The sequence below is a fragment of the Pseudophryne corroboree genome, chromosome 5 (assembly GCF_028390025.1).
Source record: "Pseudophryne corroboree isolate aPseCor3 chromosome 5, aPseCor3.hap2, whole genome shotgun sequence".
Classification (NCBI taxonomy): Eukaryota; Metazoa; Chordata; class Amphibia; order Anura; family Myobatrachidae; genus Pseudophryne; species Pseudophryne corroboree.
This window is the reverse complement of record NC_086448.1, coordinates 174,806,640-174,824,456: the sequence shown is the minus strand read 5'-3', so window position 1 is coordinate 174,824,456 and position 17,817 is coordinate 174,806,640. Positions and strand designations below refer to the sequence as shown.

The 17,817-nt window shown below is 46.7% G+C and overlaps 1 protein-coding gene across 11 annotated transcripts in view; it reads right to left on the bottom strand.

Moving 5' to 3' along the window:
- The window catches only part of RBM33 (RNA binding motif protein 33), a 297,939-nt gene that overhangs the window by 125,334 nt on the left and 154,788 nt on the right, over positions 1–17,817 (bottom strand). For all 11 annotated transcript variants that reach the window (XR_010177641.1, XR_010177640.1, XM_063921887.1 and 8 more), the window contains 2 exons: positions 17,505–17,692; positions 16,085–16,295 (listed from right to left, as the gene is read on the bottom strand). Coding sequence is in view for 9 of the 11 variants with exons in the window: in XM_063921887.1 (XP_063777957.1) it covers positions 16,085–16,295; positions 17,505–17,692 (399 nt within the window). In the remaining 2 variants the exon portion in view is untranslated. The remainder of the gene's footprint in view (positions 1–16,084; positions 16,296–17,504; positions 17,693–17,817) is intronic.

Genomic DNA, 17,817 nt, shown 5'->3' with positions numbered 1-17,817 from the left:
CAATCACATAAAAAAAAAAAATATTAAAAGGATGATTCACCTTACATAAAAGACAGTTATTAGAAACGTAACATACGTACACACAGGCTCTTATTAGGTACACCTGCTCATTAATACAAATATCTAATTAGCCCATCATTTGCAAAAACTCAATGGGGTCTATACAATAAACTTTGAGAGGAAAGATGCTGTTGCAATGGCATGGAAACACTGGCAACAGGTATAATCTCAAAAACCCACCCACGGCCTGATATCGTCCCAGACTCCCAAATTTTGTATGCAGCAGTATGAGGATGCAAACCAAAAACTGCGAGTCCAGAGCTACCGTAACAGCCCACTTACACAGACTGATAGTGCAAGTCTAAATGAATAAACTTCATTGTATGAAAGCATGCAGACATACAGGAAGACATATGATCTAAGTGGAATGTTGGTAAACCGAACTATGGTGTAACTTGTCATTTATTTTTTTTGTCAAACACAATAAATGTCATCTCTACTACCTGTTCTAAGGGATCTTTGGAAGTAACTGAACAGGTACATTTAATAAACATCCACTAGCTGTCAGGTAGGCCTCTGCAAAGAAACAGAAAGTGCACAAGGCGGATCCGGTCAAATACGGACAGTCGGGATCCAGACAGTCCGAAGACCGACAGCGGGATCCAGATGGTCAGAATGCCGACGGATTACGGTGGTAAGTACAGGGGTTGAGGCTAGGGATAGGCACCAGGGGAGGAATAGGCTGCTGGGGAAGGGGGGGGGAGGTGTTTCGGGGTGCTTGTTTAGTTACGGGTAGGCTGCAGGGGGGGGGGGGGGGGGGGGGGGGAGGTGTTAACCATTGGGGTGGGGTGAATTATTTAACTAGAAGCAGTCAGGATAGTGACAATTGGAATCTCGCTGTGTATTTCGTATCCTACCCTGCTACTACTATCTAACCAGGGTGGTTTCTTCCCAGTTACAGGGATGTGAGAATGCATCAGATTTACTTTGATATCTCACAATGAGCTAAAATAACCAAATCACTTCAGTAGTGGGTACTATGTGGTCCACTGATTCAGAAGCAATGGACATTTCTCTTCCCATGAGAACAAATGAAGCAAAAAGTGGATGGGTGTTTGGTATGCCCGAGTCACTTGTTCTCAAATATATGCATTGGCAGAAGTAAACAAACAGGTTTCTACTAGTGATGAGCGGGTTCGGTTCCTCGGAATCCGAACCCCCCCGAACTTCAGCCTTTTTACACGGATCCGAGGCAGACTCGGATCTTCCCGCCTTGCTCGGCTAACCCGAGCGCGCCCGAACGTCATCATCCCGCTGTCGGGTTCTCGCGAGACTCGTATTCTATATAAGGAGCCGCGCGTCGCCGCCATTTTCACACGTGCATTGAGATTCATAGGGAGAGGACGTGGCTGGCGTCCTCTCCGTTTAGATTAGAAGAGAGAGAGTGAGACACTTGATTTACTGGAGCTTAGGAGTACTCAGAGAGTGCAGAGTTTACTAGTGACTGACCAGTGACCACCAGTGCAGTTTTATTATATTATTATTTAATATAATCCGTTCTCTGCCTGAAAAAAAACGATACACAGTGACACAGTAACAGTATACCATATCTGTGCTCAGCCTCAGTGTGCTGCATCATCTATGTATATCTGACTGTGCTGAGTGCTCAGTGCTCACACAGCTTAATTGTGGGGGAGACTGGGGAGCAGTAGCAGGAGTACATATTATTTAACAGTGCACACTTTTGCTGCCAGAGTGCCACTGCCAGTGTGACTGACCAGTGACCACTGTCTGACCACCAGTATATTGTGATTGTCTGCCTGAAAAAGTTAAACACTCGTCGTGTGGTGTTTTTATTCTATAAACGCATTCTGCTGACAGTGTCCAGCAGGTCCGTCATTAATTATATAATATATACCTGTCCGGCTGCAGTAGTGATATATATATATATATTTTTTATATCATTATCATCCAGTCTATATTAGCAGCAGACGCAGTACGGTAGTCCACGGCTGTAGCTACCTCTGTGTCGGCAGTCGCTCGTCCATCCATAATTGTATACCACCTACCTGTGGTGTTTTTTTTTTTCTATCTTCTTGATACTACTAGTAGCTTACTTTAGGAGTCTGCAGTGCTGCTGACAGTGTCCAGCAGGTCCGTCATTATATAATATATACCTGTCCGGCTGCAGTAGTGATATATATTTTTTATATCATTATCATCCAGTCTATATTAGCAGCAGACGCAGTACGGTAGTCCACGGCTGTAGCTACCTCGGTGTCGGCAGTCGCTCGTCCATTTATAATTGTATACCACCTACCTGTGGTGTTTTTTTTTTTTTCTATCTTCTTGATACTACTAGTAGCTTACTTTAGGAGTCTGCAGTGCTGCTGACAGTGTCCAGCAGGTCCGTCATTATATAATATATACCTGTCCGGCTGCAGTAGTGATATATATATATTTTTTATATCATCATCATCCAGTCTATATTAGCAGCAGACGCAGTACGGTAGTCCACGGCTGTAGCTACCTCTGTGTCGGCAGTCGCTCGTCCATCCATAAGTATACTAGTATCCATCCATCTCCATTGTTTACCTGAGGTGCCTTTTAGTTGTGCCTATTAAAATATGGAGAACAAAAATGTTGAGGTTCCAAAAATAGGGAAAGATCAAGATCGACTTCCACCTCGTGCTGAAGCTGCTGCCACTAGTCATGGCCGAGACGATGAAATGCCAGCAACGTCGTCTGCCAAGGCCGATGCCCAATGTCATAGTACAGAGCATGTAAAATCCAAAACACCAAATATCAGTAAAAAAAAGGACTCAAAAATCTAAAATAAAATTGTCAGAGGAGAAGCGTAAACTTGCCAATATGCCATTTACCACACGGAGTGGCAAGGAACGGCTGAGGCCCTGGCCTATGTTCATGGCTAGTGGTTCAGCTTCACATGAGGATGGAAGCACTCAGCCTCTCGCTAGAAAAATGAAAAGGCTCAAGCTGGCAAAAGCACAGCAAAGAACTGCGTTCTTCGAAATCACAAATCCACAAGGAGAGTCCAATTGTGTCGTTTGCGATGCCTGACCTTCCCAACACTGGACGTGAAGAGCATGCGCCTTCCACCATTTGCACGCCCCCTGCAAGTGCTGGAAGGAGCACCCGCAGTCCAGTTCCTGATAGTCAGATTGAAGATGTCAGTGTTGAAGTACACCAGGATGAGGAGGATATGGGTGTTGCTGGCGCTGGGGAGGAAATTGACCAGGAGGATTCTGATGGTGAGGTGGTTTGTTTAAGTCAGGCACCCGGGGAGACACCTGTTGTCCGTGGGAGGAATAGGGCCATTGACATGCCTGGTGAAAATACCAAAAAAATCAGCTCTTCGGTATGGAAGTATTTCAACAGAAATGCGGACAACATTTATCAAGCCGTGTGTTGCCTTTGTCAAGCTGTAATAAGTAGGGGTAAGGACGTTAACCACCTCGGAACATCCTCCCTTATACGTCACCTGCAGCGCATTCATCATAAGTCAGTGACAAGTTCAAAAACTTTGGGCGACAGCGGAAGCAGTCCACTGACCAGTAAATCCCTTCCTCTTGTAACCAAGCTCACGCAAACCACCCCACCAACTCCCTCAGTGTCAATTTCCTCCTTCCCCAGGAATGCCAATAGTCCTGCAGGCCATTTCACTGGCAATTCTGACGAGTCAACTCCTGCCTGGGATTCCTCCGATGCATCCTTGCGTGTAACGCCTACTGCTGCCGGCGCTGCTGTTGTTGCTGCTGGGAGTCGATGGTCATCCCAGAGGGGAAGTCGTACTCGTAAGACCACTTTTACTACTTCCACCAAGCAATTGACTGTCCAACAGTCCTTTGCGAGGAAGATGAAATATCACAGCAGTCATCCTGCTGCAAAGCGGATAACTGAGGCCTTGGCATCCTGGGCGGTGAGAAACGTGGTTCCGGTATCCATCATTACTGCAGAGCAAACTAGAGACTTGTTGGAGGTACTGTGTCCCCGGTACCAAATACCATCTAGGTTCCATTTCTCTAGGCAGGCGATACCGAAAATGTACACAGACCTCAGAAAAAGACTCACCAGTGTCCTAAAAAATGCAGTTGTACCCAATGTCCACTTAACCACGGACATGTGGACAAGTGGAGCAGGGCAGGCTCAGGACTATATGACTGTGACAGCCCACTGGGTAGATGTATGGACTCCCGCCGCAAGAACAGCAGCGGCGGCACCAGTAGCAGCATCTCGCAAACGCCAACTCTTTCCTAGGCAGGCTACGCTTTGTATCACCGCTTTCCAGAATACGCACACAGCTAAAAACCTCTTACGGCAACTGAGGAAGATCATCGCAGAATGGCTTACCCCAATTGGACTCTCCTGTGGATTTGTGGCATCGGACAACGCCAGCAATATTGTGTGTGCATTAAATCTGGGCAAATTCCAGCACGTCCCATGTTTTGCACATACCTTGAATTTGGTGGTGCAGAATTATTTAAAAAACGAGAGGGGCGTGCAAGAGATGCTGTCGGTGGCCAGAAGAATTGCGGGACACTTTCGGCGTACAGGCACCACGTACAGAAGACTGGAGCACCACCAAAAACGCCTGAACCTGCCCTGCCATCATCTGAAGCAAGAAGTGGTAACGAGGTGGAATTCAACCCTCTATATGCTTCAGAGGTTGGAGGAGCAGCAAAAGGCCATTCAAGCCTATACAACTGAGCACGATATAGGAGGTGGAATGCACCTGTCTCAAGCGCAGTGGAGAATGATTTCAACGTTGTGCAAGGTTCTGCAACCTTTTGAACTTGCCACACGTGAAGTCAGTTCAGACACTGCCAGCCTGAGTCAGGTCATTCCCCTCATCAGGCTTTTGCAGAAGAAGCTGGAGACATTGAAGGAGGAGCTAACACAGAGCGATTCCGCTAGGCATGTGGGACTTGTGGATGGAGCCCTTAATTCGCTTAACAAGGATTCACGGGTGGTCAATCTGTTGAAATCAGAGCACTACATTTTGGCCACCGTGCTCGATCCTAGATTTAAAACCTACCTTGGATCTCTCTTTCCGGCAGACACAAGTCTGCTGGGGTTCAAAGAACTGCTGGTGACAAAATTGTCAAGTCAAGCGGAACGCGACCTGTCAACATCTCCTCCTTCACATTCTCCCGCAACTGGGGGTGTGAGGAAAAGGCTCAGAATTCCGAGCCCACCCGCTGGCGGTGATGCAGGGCAGTCTGGAGCGACTGCTGATGCTGACATCTGGTCCGGACTGAAGGACCTGACAACGATTACGGACATGTCGTCTACTGTCACTGCATATGATTCTCTCCCCATTGAAAGAATGGTGGAGGATATGAGTGACCGCATCCAAGTAGGCACGTCAGACAGTCCGTACTTATACTGGCAGGAAAAAGAGGCAATTTGGAGGCCCTTGCACAAACTGGCTTTATTCTACCTAAGTTGCCCTCCCACAAGTGTGTTCTCCGAAAGAGTGTTTAGTGCTGCCGCTCACCTTGTCAGCAATCGGCGTACGAGGTTACATCCAGAAAATGTGGAGAAGATGATGTTCATTAAAATGAATTATAATCAATTCCTCCGTGGAGACATTCACCAGCAGCAATTGCCTCCACAAAGTACACAGGGAGCTGAGATGGTGGATTCCAGTGGGGACGAATTGATAATCTGTGAGGAGGGGGATGTACACGGTGATATATCGGAGGATGATGATGATGAGGTGGACATCTTGCCTCTGTAGAGCCAGTTTGTGCAAGGAGAGATTAATTGCTTCTTTTTTGGTGGGGGTCCAAACCAACCCGTCATTTCAGTCACAGTCGTGTGGCAGACCCTGTCACTGAAATGATGGGGTGGTTAAAGTGTGCATGTCCTGTTTATACAACATAAGGGTGGGTAGGAGGGCCCAAGGACAATTCCATCTTGCACCTCTTTTTTCTTTCATTTTTCTTTGCGTCATGTGCTGTTTGGGGGGTGTTTTTTGGAAGGGCCATCCTGCGTGACACTGCAGTGCCACTCCTAGATGGGCCAGGTGTTTGTGTCGGCCACTTGGGTCGCTTATCTTACTCACACAGCTACCTCATTGCGCCTCTTTTTTTCTTTGCGTCATGTGCTGTTTGGGGAGTGTTTTTTGGAAGGGCCATCCTGCGTGACACTGCAGTGCCACTCCTAGATTGGCCAGGTGTTTGTGTCGGCCACTTGGGTCGCTTATCTTACTCACACAGCTACCTCATTGCGCCTCTTTTTTTTCTTCTTTGCGTCATGTGCTGTTTGGGGAGTGTTTTTGGAAGGGCCATCCTGCGTGACACTGCAGTGCCACTCCTAGATGGGCCAGGTGTTTGTGTCGGCCACTTGGGTCGCTGAGCTTAGTCATCCAGCGACCTCGGTGCAAATTTTAGGACTAAAAATAATATTGAGGTGTGAGGTGTTCAGAATAGACTGAAAATGAGTGGAAATAATGGTTATTGAGGTTAATAATAAGATTTTACTTACCGATAAATCTATTTCTCATAGTCCGTAGTGGATGCTGGGACTCCGTAAGGACCATGGGGAATAGCGGCTCCGCAGGAGACAGGGCACAAAATAAAAGCTTAAGGATCAGGTGGTGTGCACTGGCTCCTCCCCCTATGACCCTCCTCCAAGCCTCAGTTAGGATACTGTGCCCGGACGAGCGTACATAATAAGGAAGGATATTGAATCCCGGGTAAGACTTATACCAGCCACACCAATCACACCGTACAACTTGTGATCTGAACCCAGTTAACAGTATGATAAACGCAAGGGAGCCTCTGAAAAGATGGCTCACAACAATAATAACCCGAATTTTTGTAACAATAACTATATACAAGTATTGCAGACAATCCGCACTAGGGATGGGCGCCCAGCATCCACTACGGACTATGAGAAATAGATTTATCGGTAAGTAAAATCTTATTTTCTCTGACGTCCTAGTGGATGCTGGGACTCCGTAAGGACCATGGGGATTATACCAAAGCTCCCAAACGGGCGGGAGAGTGCGGATGACTCTGCAGCACCGAATGAGAGAACTCCAGGTCCTCCTCAGCCAGGGTATCAATTTTGTAGAATTTAGCAAACGTGTTTGCCCCTGACCAAGTAGCTGCTCGGCAAAGTTGTAAAGCCGAGACCCCTCGGGCAGCCGCCCAAGATGAGCCCACTTTCCTTGTGGAATGGGCTTTTACTGATTTTGGCTGTGGCAGGCCTGCCACAGAATGTGCAAGCTGAATTGTACTACAAATCCAACGAGCAATCGTCTGCTTAGAAGCAGGAGCACCCAGTTTGTTAGGTGCATACAGGATAAACAGCGAGTCAGATTTTCTGACTCCAGCCGTCCTGGAAACATATTTTCAAGGCCCTGACAACGTCAAGCAACTTAGAGTCCTCTAAGTCCCTGGTAGCCGCAGGTACCACAATAGGTTGGTTCATGTGAAATGCAGAAACCACCTTAGGTAGAAATTGAGGACGAGTCCTCAATTCCGCCCTGTCAGAATGAAAAATTAAGTAAGGGCTTTTATATGATAAAGCCGCCAATTCTGACACACGCCTGGCTGAAGCCAAGGCTAACAGCATCGACACCTTCCATGTGAGATATTTTAAGTCCACAGTGGAAAGTGGTTCAAACCAATGTGACTTTAGAAAACTCAACACCACATTGAGATCCCAAGGTGCCACTGGAGGCACAAAAGGAGGCTGTATGTGCAGCACTCCCTTTACAACCGTCTGAACTTCAGGTAGAGAAGCCAGTTCTTTTTGGAAGAAAATCGACAGGGCCGAAATTTGAACCTTAATGGACCCTAATTTTAGGCCCATAGACAGTCCTGTTTGCAGGAAATGAAGGAAACGACCCAGTTGAAATTCCTCTGTAGGGGCCCTCTTGGCCTCACACCACGCAACATATTTACGCCAAATGCGGTGATAATGTTTTGCGGTTACGTCCTTCCTGGCTTTGACCAGAGTAGGAATGACTTCTTCTGGAATGCCTTTTTCCCTCACGATCCGGCGTTCAACCGCCATGCCGTCAAACGCAGCCGCGGTAAGTCTTGAAACAGACAAGGCCCCTGCAGTAGCAGGTCCTGTCTTAGAGGTAGAGGCCACGGTTCGTCCGTGAGCATCTCTTGAAGTTCCGGGTACCAAGTCCTTCTTGGCCAATCCGGGACCACGAGTATAGTTCTTACTCCTCTCCTTCTTATGATTCTCAGTACTTTTGGTATGAGAGGCAGAGGAGGGAACACATACACTGACTGGTACACCCACGGCGTTACCAGAGCGTCCACTGCTATTGCCTGAGGGTCCCTTGACCTGGCGCAATATCTGTCCAGTTTTTTGTTTAGACGTGACGCCATCATGTCCACCTTTGGTTTTTCCCAACGGTTTACAATCAGGTGGAAGACTTCTGGGTGAAGTCCCCACTCTCCCGGGTGAAGGTCGTGTCTGCTGAGGAAGTCTGCTTCCCAGTTGTCCACTCCCGGAATGAACACTGCTGACAGTGCTATCACATGATTTTCCGCCCAGCGAAGAATCCTTGCAGCTTCTGCCATTGCCCTCCTGCTTCTCGTGCCGCCCTGTCTGTTTACGTGGGCGACTGACGTGATGTTGTCCGATTGGATCAACACCGCCTGACCCTGAAGCAGAGGTTTTGCTTGACTTAGGGCATTGTAAATGGCCCTTAGTTCCAGAATGTTTACATGAAGAGATGTTTCCATGCTTGACCACAAGCCCTGGAAATTCCTTCCATGTGTGACTGCTCCCCAGCCTCTCAGGCTGGCATCCGTGGTTACCAGGATCCAATCCTGAATGCCAAATCTGCGGCCCTCTAGTAGATGAGCACTCTGCAGCCACCACAGGAGAGACACCCTTGTCCTTGGCGACAGGGTTATCCGCTGATGCATCTGCAGATGCGATCCGGACCATTTGTCCAGTAGATCCCACTGAAATGTTCTTGCATGGAATCTTCCGAATGGAATCGCTTCGTAAGAAGCCACCATTTTTCCCAGGACCCTCGTGCACTGATGCACTGACGCCTGGTTTTAGGAGGTTCCTGACTAGCTCGGATAACTCCCTGGCCTTCTCCTCCGGGAGAAACACCTTCTTCTGGACTGTGTCCAGAATCATTCCTAGGAACAGTAGACGTGTCGTTGGAATCAGCTGCGATTTTGGAATATTTAGAATCCACCCGTGCTGACGTAACACTACCTGAGATAGTGCTACTCCGACTTCTAACTGTTCCCTGGATCTTGCCCTTATCAGGAGATCGTCCAAGTAAGGGATAATTAAAATGCCTTTTCTTCGTAGAAGAATCATCATTTCGGCCATTACCTTGGTAAAGACCCGAGGTGCCGTGGACAATCCAAACGGCAGCGTCTGAAACTGATAATGACAGTTTTGTACTACAAACCTGAGGTACCCTTGGTGAGAAGGGTATATTGGGACGTGGAGATAAGCATCTTTGATGTCCAGAGACACCATATAGTCCCCTTCTTCCAGGTTCGCTATCACTGCTCTGAGTGACTCCATCTTGAATTTGAACCTTTTTATGTAAGTGTTCAAGGATTTCAGATTTAAAATTGGTCTCACCGAGCCGTCCGGCTTCGGTACCACAAACAGCGTGGAATAATACCCCTTTCCTTGTTGCAGGAGGGGTACCTTGATTATCACCTGCTGGGAATACAGCTTGTGAATGGCTTCCAAAACTGCCTCCCTGTCGGAGGGAGACTTTGGTAAAGCAGACTTCAGGAACCGACGAGGGGGAAACGCCTCGAATTCCAGTTTGTACCCTTGCGATACTACCTGTAGAATCCAGGGATCCACTTGCGAGTGAGCCCACTGCGCGTTGAAATTCTTGAGACGGGCCCCCACCATATCTGAGTCTGCTTGTAAAGCCCCAGCGTCATGCTGAAGACTTGGCAGAAGCAGGGGAGGGCTTCTGCTCCTCGGAAGCGGCTGCATGGTGCAGTCTTTTTCCTCTTCCTCTGCCCCGGGGCAGAAAAGAGTGGCCTTTTGCTCGCTTGTACTTATGGGAACGAAAGGACTGAGTTTGAAAAGACGGTGTCATTTTCTGCTGATGTGGAGTGACCTGGGGTAAAAAGGTGGATTTTCCAGCCGTTGCCGTGGCCACCAGGTCCGATAGACCAGCCCCAAATAACTCCTCCCCTTTATACGGCAATACTTCCATGTGCCGTTTGGAATCCGCATCCCCTGACCACTGTCGCGTCCATAACGCTCTTCTGGCAGAGATGGACATAGCACTTACTCTTGATGCCAGGGTGCAAATATCCCTCTGTGCATCACGCATATATAGAAATGCATCCTTTAAATGTTCTATAGTTAACAAAATATTGTCCCTATCCAGGGTATCAATATTCTCAGTCAGGGAATCCGACCATGCGACTCCAGCACTGCACATCCAGGCTGAGGCGATTGCTGGTCGCAGTATAACACCAGTATGTGTGTATATACTTTTTAGGATATTTTCCAGCCTTCTATCAGCTGGTTCTTTGAGGGTGGCCGTATCAGGAGACGGTAACGCTACTTGTTTAGATAAACGTGTGAGCGCCTTATCTACCCTAGGGGGTGTTTCCCAACGCGCCCTAACCTCTGGCGGGAAGGGATATAATGCTAATAATTTTTTAGAAATTAGCTGTTTTTTATCGGGGGAAACCCACGCTTTTTCACACACCTCATTTATTTCCTCTGACTCAGGAAAAACTATTGGTAGTTTTTTCTCACCCCACATAATACCCTTCTTTGTGGTACTTGTAGTGTCAGAAAGGTTCAATGCCTCTTTCATTGCCGTGATCATGTAACGTGTGGCCCTACTGGACATTACGTTTGTCTCGTCACCGTCGACACTAGACTCAGTATCTGTGTCAGGGTCTGTGTCGACCCACTGAGGTAACGGGCGTTTTAGCGCCCCTGACGGTGTCTGAGACGCCTGGACAGGCACTAATTGATTTGCCGGCTGTCTCATGTCAACAGTTTTTTGCAAATTGCTGACATTATCACTTAATTGTTTAAATACAATCATCCAGTCAGGTGTCGACTCCCTAGGGGGTGACATCACCAACACAGGCAACTGCTCCGCCTCCACATCATTTTCCTCCTCATACATGTCGACACACGCGTACCGACACACAGCACACACACCGGGAATGCTCTGATAGAGGACAGGACCCCACTTAGCCCTTTGGAGAGACAGAGGGAGAGTCTGCCAGCACACACCCAGCGCTATATATATATACAGGGATAACCTTATATAAGTGTTATTCCCTTATAGCTGCTGTTATTATCGTTATTTGCTGCCAAAAATGCCCCCCCTTCTCTTTTTTACCCTGATTCTGAAGCAGGACTGCAGGGGAGAGTCAGGGAGCCGTCCTTCCAGCGGAGCTGTGAGGGAAAATGGCGCTTGTGTGCTGAGGAGATAGGCTCCGCCCCTTCACGACGTCCTTATCTCCCGCTTTTTTGTGTAAAAATGGCAGGGGATTAAAATACATCCATATAGCCCAGGAGCTATATGTGATGTATTCTTTTTGCCACCTAAGGTATATTGTTATATTGCGTCTCAGGGCGCTCCCCCCCAGCGCCCTGCACCCTCAGTGACCGGAGTGTGAAGTGTGCTGAGAGCAATGGCGCACAGCTGCGGTGCTGTGCGCTACCTTAGACTGAAGACAGGATGTCTTCTGCCGCCGATTTCACCGGACCTCTTCGTCTCTTCTGGCTCTGTAAGGGGGACGGCGGCGCGGCTCCGGTGACCCATCCAGGCTGAACCTGTGATCGTCCCTCTGGAGCTAATGTCCAGTAGCCTAAGAAACCCGATCCACTCTGCACTCAGGTGAGTCCGTTTCTTCTCCCCTTAGTCTCACGATGCAGTGAGCCTGTTGCCAGCAGGACTCACTGAAAATAAAAAAACCTAAACTAAACTTTTATTCTAAGCAGCTCAGGAGAGCCACCTAGATTGCACCCTTCTCGGCCGGGCACAAAAATCTAACTGAGGCTTGGAGGAGGGTCATAGGGGGAGGAGCCAGTGCACACCACCTGATCCTTAAGCTTTTATTTTGTGCCCTGTCTCCTGCGGAGCCGCTATTCCCCATGGTCCTTACGGAGTCCCAGCATCCACTAGGACGTCAGAGAAAATACTTTGGGATCAAAATGACCCCCAAATTCTATGATTTAAGCTGTTTTTTTAGGGTTTTTTGAAAAAAAAAAAAAAAAACGAATCCAAAACACACCCGAATCCGACAAAAAAAAATTCGGTGAGGTTTTGGCAAAACGCGTTCGAACCCAAAACACGGCCGCGGAACCGAACCCAAAACCAAAACACAAAACCCGAAAAATTTCCGGTGCTCATCACTAGTTTCTACAGGGGGAAATTAAATTGTTTACACACGCCTGATCTCCAGTCTAAAGTGACGGGAGATTGGGGGGCGCTATTAGATTATTTTTTAACACACTGATAGCGCCATGCAGTGCTGGGTTTAACAGGATAAAACCGCTAAACCCGACTTAAGTGCAGGGCATGACACAAAAAGTTGATTTGGGCACCCAGACTAAATCACTTTTCGCTCATTTCTTCTTGCCAGCATAGGGGGCTGCGAGCAGAAACGCTGGCGTCGGCAGGTGTTTGCGCCAGAGCGAAGCAACAATTGAGGTGCCTGGCACGGACAGCTGCCCGCGCAAACAGCTGTATTCCCCCTTTGTATTCAGTCCAGAAAATAATGGAAAGTACCCAGTTCATCCAAAACAATCAAGGTTATCATGCACAGTGCAGTACGCACACACATCCTTGCCTGTACAGTGCTGTACGCACACACATCCTTTCCTGCACAGTGCAGTACGCGCACACATATCCTTTCCTGCACAGTGCAGTACGCGCACACATATCCTTTCCTGCACAGTGCAGTACGCGCACACATATCCTTTCCTGCACAGTGCAGTACGCGCACACATATCCTTTCCTGCACAGTGCAGTACGCGCACACATATCCTTTCCTGCACAGTGCAGTACGCGCACACATATCCTTTCCTGCACAGTGCAGTACGCGCACACATATCCTTTCCTGCACAGTGCAGTACGCGCACACATATCCTTTCCTGCACAGTGCAGTACGCGCACACATATCCTTTCCTGCACAGTGCAGTACGCGCACACATATCCTTTCCTGCACAGTGCAGTACGCGCACACATATCCTTTCCTGCACAGTGCAGTACGCGCACACATATCCTTTCCTGCACAGTGCAGTACGCGCACACATATCCTTTCCTGCACAGTGCAGTACGCGCACACATCCTTTCCTGCACAGTGCAGTACGCGCACACATATCCTTTCCTGCACAGTGCAGTACGCGCACACATATCCTTTCCTGCACAGTGCAGTACGCGCACACATATCCTTTCCTGCACAGTACAGTACGCGCACACATCCTTTCCTGCACAGTGCAGTACGCGCACACACATCCTTTCCTGCACAGTGCAGTACGCACACGCGTCCTTTCCTGCACAGTGCAGTACGCACACGCGTCCTTTCCTGCACAGTGCAGTACGCGCATACATATCCTTTCCTGCACAGTGCAGTACGCGCACACATATCCTTTTCTGCACAGTGCAGTACGCGCACACATATCCTTTCCTGCACAGTGCAGTACGCGCACACATCCTTTCCTGCACAGTGCAGTACGCGCACACATCCTTTCCTGCACAGTGCAGTACGCGCACACATCCTTTCCTGCACAGTGCAGTACGCGCACACATCCTTTCCTGCACAGTGCAGTACGCGCACACATCCTTTCCTGCACAGTGCAGTACGCGCACACATCCTTTCCTGCACAGTGCAGTACGCGCACACATCCTTTCCTGCACAGTGCAGTACGCGCACACATCCTTTCCTAGTGTTCCTTCTAGGCTGTTTTAGCAGGGTGCTGCACCCTGCCCATTTTTGAAATGTGAAAAAGCACCCTGCACTTTTTCAGTGCACCCTGCAGGATCACAAATCGCCCCCTTGTATACAGAAGGCAACAGAGTGCATGTTACAATGTAGTTGTCTACTCCTTGCCTACCTCCTGAAATTGGAAATAATTTCTATCCTTAATGAACTGGATGGCAGAGGAGGCACTGTAAATGGCATCACTGCTGTGGCTGCCTGCATAACACAGCACTCTGATATAGAGGGATAGAACAGGGTAGGCAGTGAGCATGTACTGCTTACACTATTTCCTCAGTAGAAGAACAGACTTATTTTATACCTATATGGTATATTTTAACACTCTGCTTAACTTTTCTGTTTTTATAACACACAGGGATTATAACTACTTCATCAGTGGAGTAGACATTTATTATTATCTACTTATTATGTGTATATACTATACCCATTCTTTCAAGGAGACTGAACAAATATAGTATTTTTCTCAGTACAGATGTTGGGTGTTACATGGGTGTCCTATATGTATGTAGTGGTAAATGATAAATTAAAGGGAAAAGTATATACAGGTTAAGTATCCCATATCCAAATATCCGAAATACGGAATATTCCGAAATACAGACTTTTTTGAGCGAGAGTGAGATAGTGAAACTTTTGTTTTCTGATGGCTCAATGTACACAAACTTTGTTTAATACACACAGTTATTAAAAATATTGTATTAAATGACCTTCAGACTGTGTATATAAGGTGTATATGAAACATAAATGAATTGTGTGAATGTAGATACACTTTGTTCAATGCACAAAGTTACAAAAAATATTGGCTAAAATTACCTTCAGGCTGTGTGTATAAGGTGCATATGTGACATAAATGTATTCTGTGCTTAGATTTAGGTCCCATTGCCATGATATTTCATTATGGTATGCAATTATTCCAAAATACGGAAAAATCCGATATCCAAAATACCTCTGGTCCCAAGCATTTTGGATAAGGGATACTCAACCTGTATATAAATATATATATATATATATATGTGTATGTATGTATGTATGTATGTATGTATGTATGTATGTATGTATGTATGTATATATATATATATGTATGTATATATATATATATATACATACACACACACTATAAACATATGCGCTATGCTTTGTGCGCAAAGAGTCACATCAAAAATGTGCCCTTCAAAATAAAAATGTGCCCTCCTCAATGATCAGCACCCTGCCCTAAAAAAATCCTAGAATGAACACTATTTTCCTGCACAGTGCAGTACACACACATCCTTTCCTGCACAGTGCAGTACGCACACACATCCATACTATAAATACTTGATCACAATAGCCAAACAAGCTTATGTCAGGTACAAAGAAAGCATGAACACAGATCATAAGTATAATAAAGCAGAAAAATTACTTGACTGTGATACACATAGGGGTGTATCTAATTGTGCACGTATTTATTTATTTAACCCTGCAGTGCAGCATTTATCCTATTAAATTGAAGGGGAGGAAATAAAGAAATCACTGCATCCTTATTTTCGCACGCCCAGAGCAAGTGTAATAGTTCCTAAAATCATTATTTTTAGTAAAAATTTACTGAACTTGCTCTGGAACCCAGGCGGAACAACCCATAATGACTAATTCAGCAACTGGAAGCTTCCAAATACAGATCCCGACAGGCTGGTCTTCTGCAGCAGTGGGGTGTGCAAGATTCCTGACCCCCCCCCCCCCCCCCATGTGTGTATACGGAGGCAGCAGACGGGAGAACTACATCTCCCAGTAGCCATCTCCTCTCCCAGCATCCTCTCTCCGCAGTGGACAGATGAAGGGGAGATGACTGGGAGTCTTGAAAACACGGGACCAGCCAGAAAGGTGGCAAGTATCAGACCTGTTTTATCCCGACCCGCCCAGATTTTTGCTGCAAAAAAAGAAAACAAACCATGACTAATTTTTGTCAATTGGATATTGTAGGTATTGGGAGTGCGCATATCCATGGTAATCCAAAATGTTTTGGGGGGTTTTTGCGGACAAAACATTGCCCCTTATTGATATACCCCATAGCGTAGAGAAAGAATGAGCTACAATGAACATTTCTAATGTTAAAGCAAAGCATAACTAGAAATAAACCTGACCTTGGACAGGTGCTACGTTCCCTTTGAAATGGGGATTAATATGGATGTTTTTAGGTTGCTGTTTCTGAGGTGTTGCCATGTTGGTACCCATTCTTGCTTTTTCTTGTTGTGGTGAGGGTAACCCAGCCGATGAAGGATTGCGGGACCGTGGCATTGGAAGGAGAGGCTGTATATGATGCTGCTGCTGCATGAACATACTGCGAACAGGTTGCTGGGGAAACAGCAAATGCAATTAAGTTACTGACAAAACTCCCATTTTTACTGTAGCCTCTGTCCCCATTGAAGACTTGCCGTAAATAAAAATTAATTTAACTTATGTAAACAAATATTTATTGCGCACACATTTACACAGGCCAGACCTAGAAAATCCTCCTTTTTTACATTAATAAAGCATTCATTTAAAATTGTGAATAAATGAGGAAAAATTTGTAAAATCTCTACACAAAAAAAAATAAAAAAAAAATGACGGCATTGCATTCAGTATCAAATATTCCTACTACTTTACATTATTGGGATAGTTTCAGGTTTATAAATTTATGATCTTTGATATTTTTTGTAACAGATTAAACAATTCCATGGAATTTGCTATGTACATAGGTATATTATATAAAATTTCAATAGAAACTAATCTACGGTAATTATATAAGCAGCCAGGTTTGGGGAAAGTGGCCAAAATTCACCCTACCAGCTGCCCATACTAGATAAATAAGCAAATAATGCAAAATAATACTGCAACAGCGTAATCAGCAGAGATACTTAAGTAGATTTCATATGAGACCAGGGATCTCCTCTGTCCATACAATGCTTATGGACAGTAGCGGATCTTGCCACGGGCAAGCAGGACTTTTGCCCGGGGCGCCGCCTTCCGGAGGGCGCCGCACCATGGCAAGATCCGCTGCTGCTGTGGTGCCCCCCGCTGCCACGGCCCGCTGTCCGCTGTGAAGGGAAACTAGACGCTACGCGTCTAGTTTCCCTTCGTGGGCTGCCCGCTGTGAAAGGAAACTAGACGCTACGCGTCTATTTTCCCTTCCTGGAGAGGATCTTCACTGTAATGATGTGCGGTGCGCGTTGACGTCATCGCGCACCGCACAGCAAAGGTCCTCTCCACGAAGGGAACTGACCACGCCCCCTAATGCCGCCCGGGGCACCAGAAGCCTTGGAACCGGCCCTGCTTATGGAGTCTGCTGATAAGTTACATAATATATAGTAAGATTTAGATGTAGTGTATTGGCTATTTTTACACAGTGAATAGAAGTTGACACATACATGCTTTGCAAGCCAGGTTTAAAGGAGGGGCTTAATTCCTATCACATCATCACATTGGGTAAGTAAAACTCTGTTATAGCCTGTATGAAGTACAGCACTCTTGAATGTTATCACCTTTTTATAATGTCTATTAATGTAACTGGTTTATAGTTACCCCCTGGGCTGTGCGATTTCTCAGGTTCCTCCTGTCAGTATAGTCATTCCTCTGACCTCCCATTCTACCAGGTATGGCATAACCGCCTCCTCTTCTGCCACCTCTTCTGGTACCAAAGCGCCCTTGCTTGCGTTGTCGTTCCATTTCCTCGAACTCCATCAGGGATGCCTTGGCTTCTGCAGAAAGCTCTGTAATACATAAAAAACTACTATTTAAAGCACAGGTCACATCAAGTAAAGAGACAGCTTAAACTCTGACTGAAAGTAGTTTACACTTCTAAAGGCCCGTACACACTGGCCGATATATCGGCCGT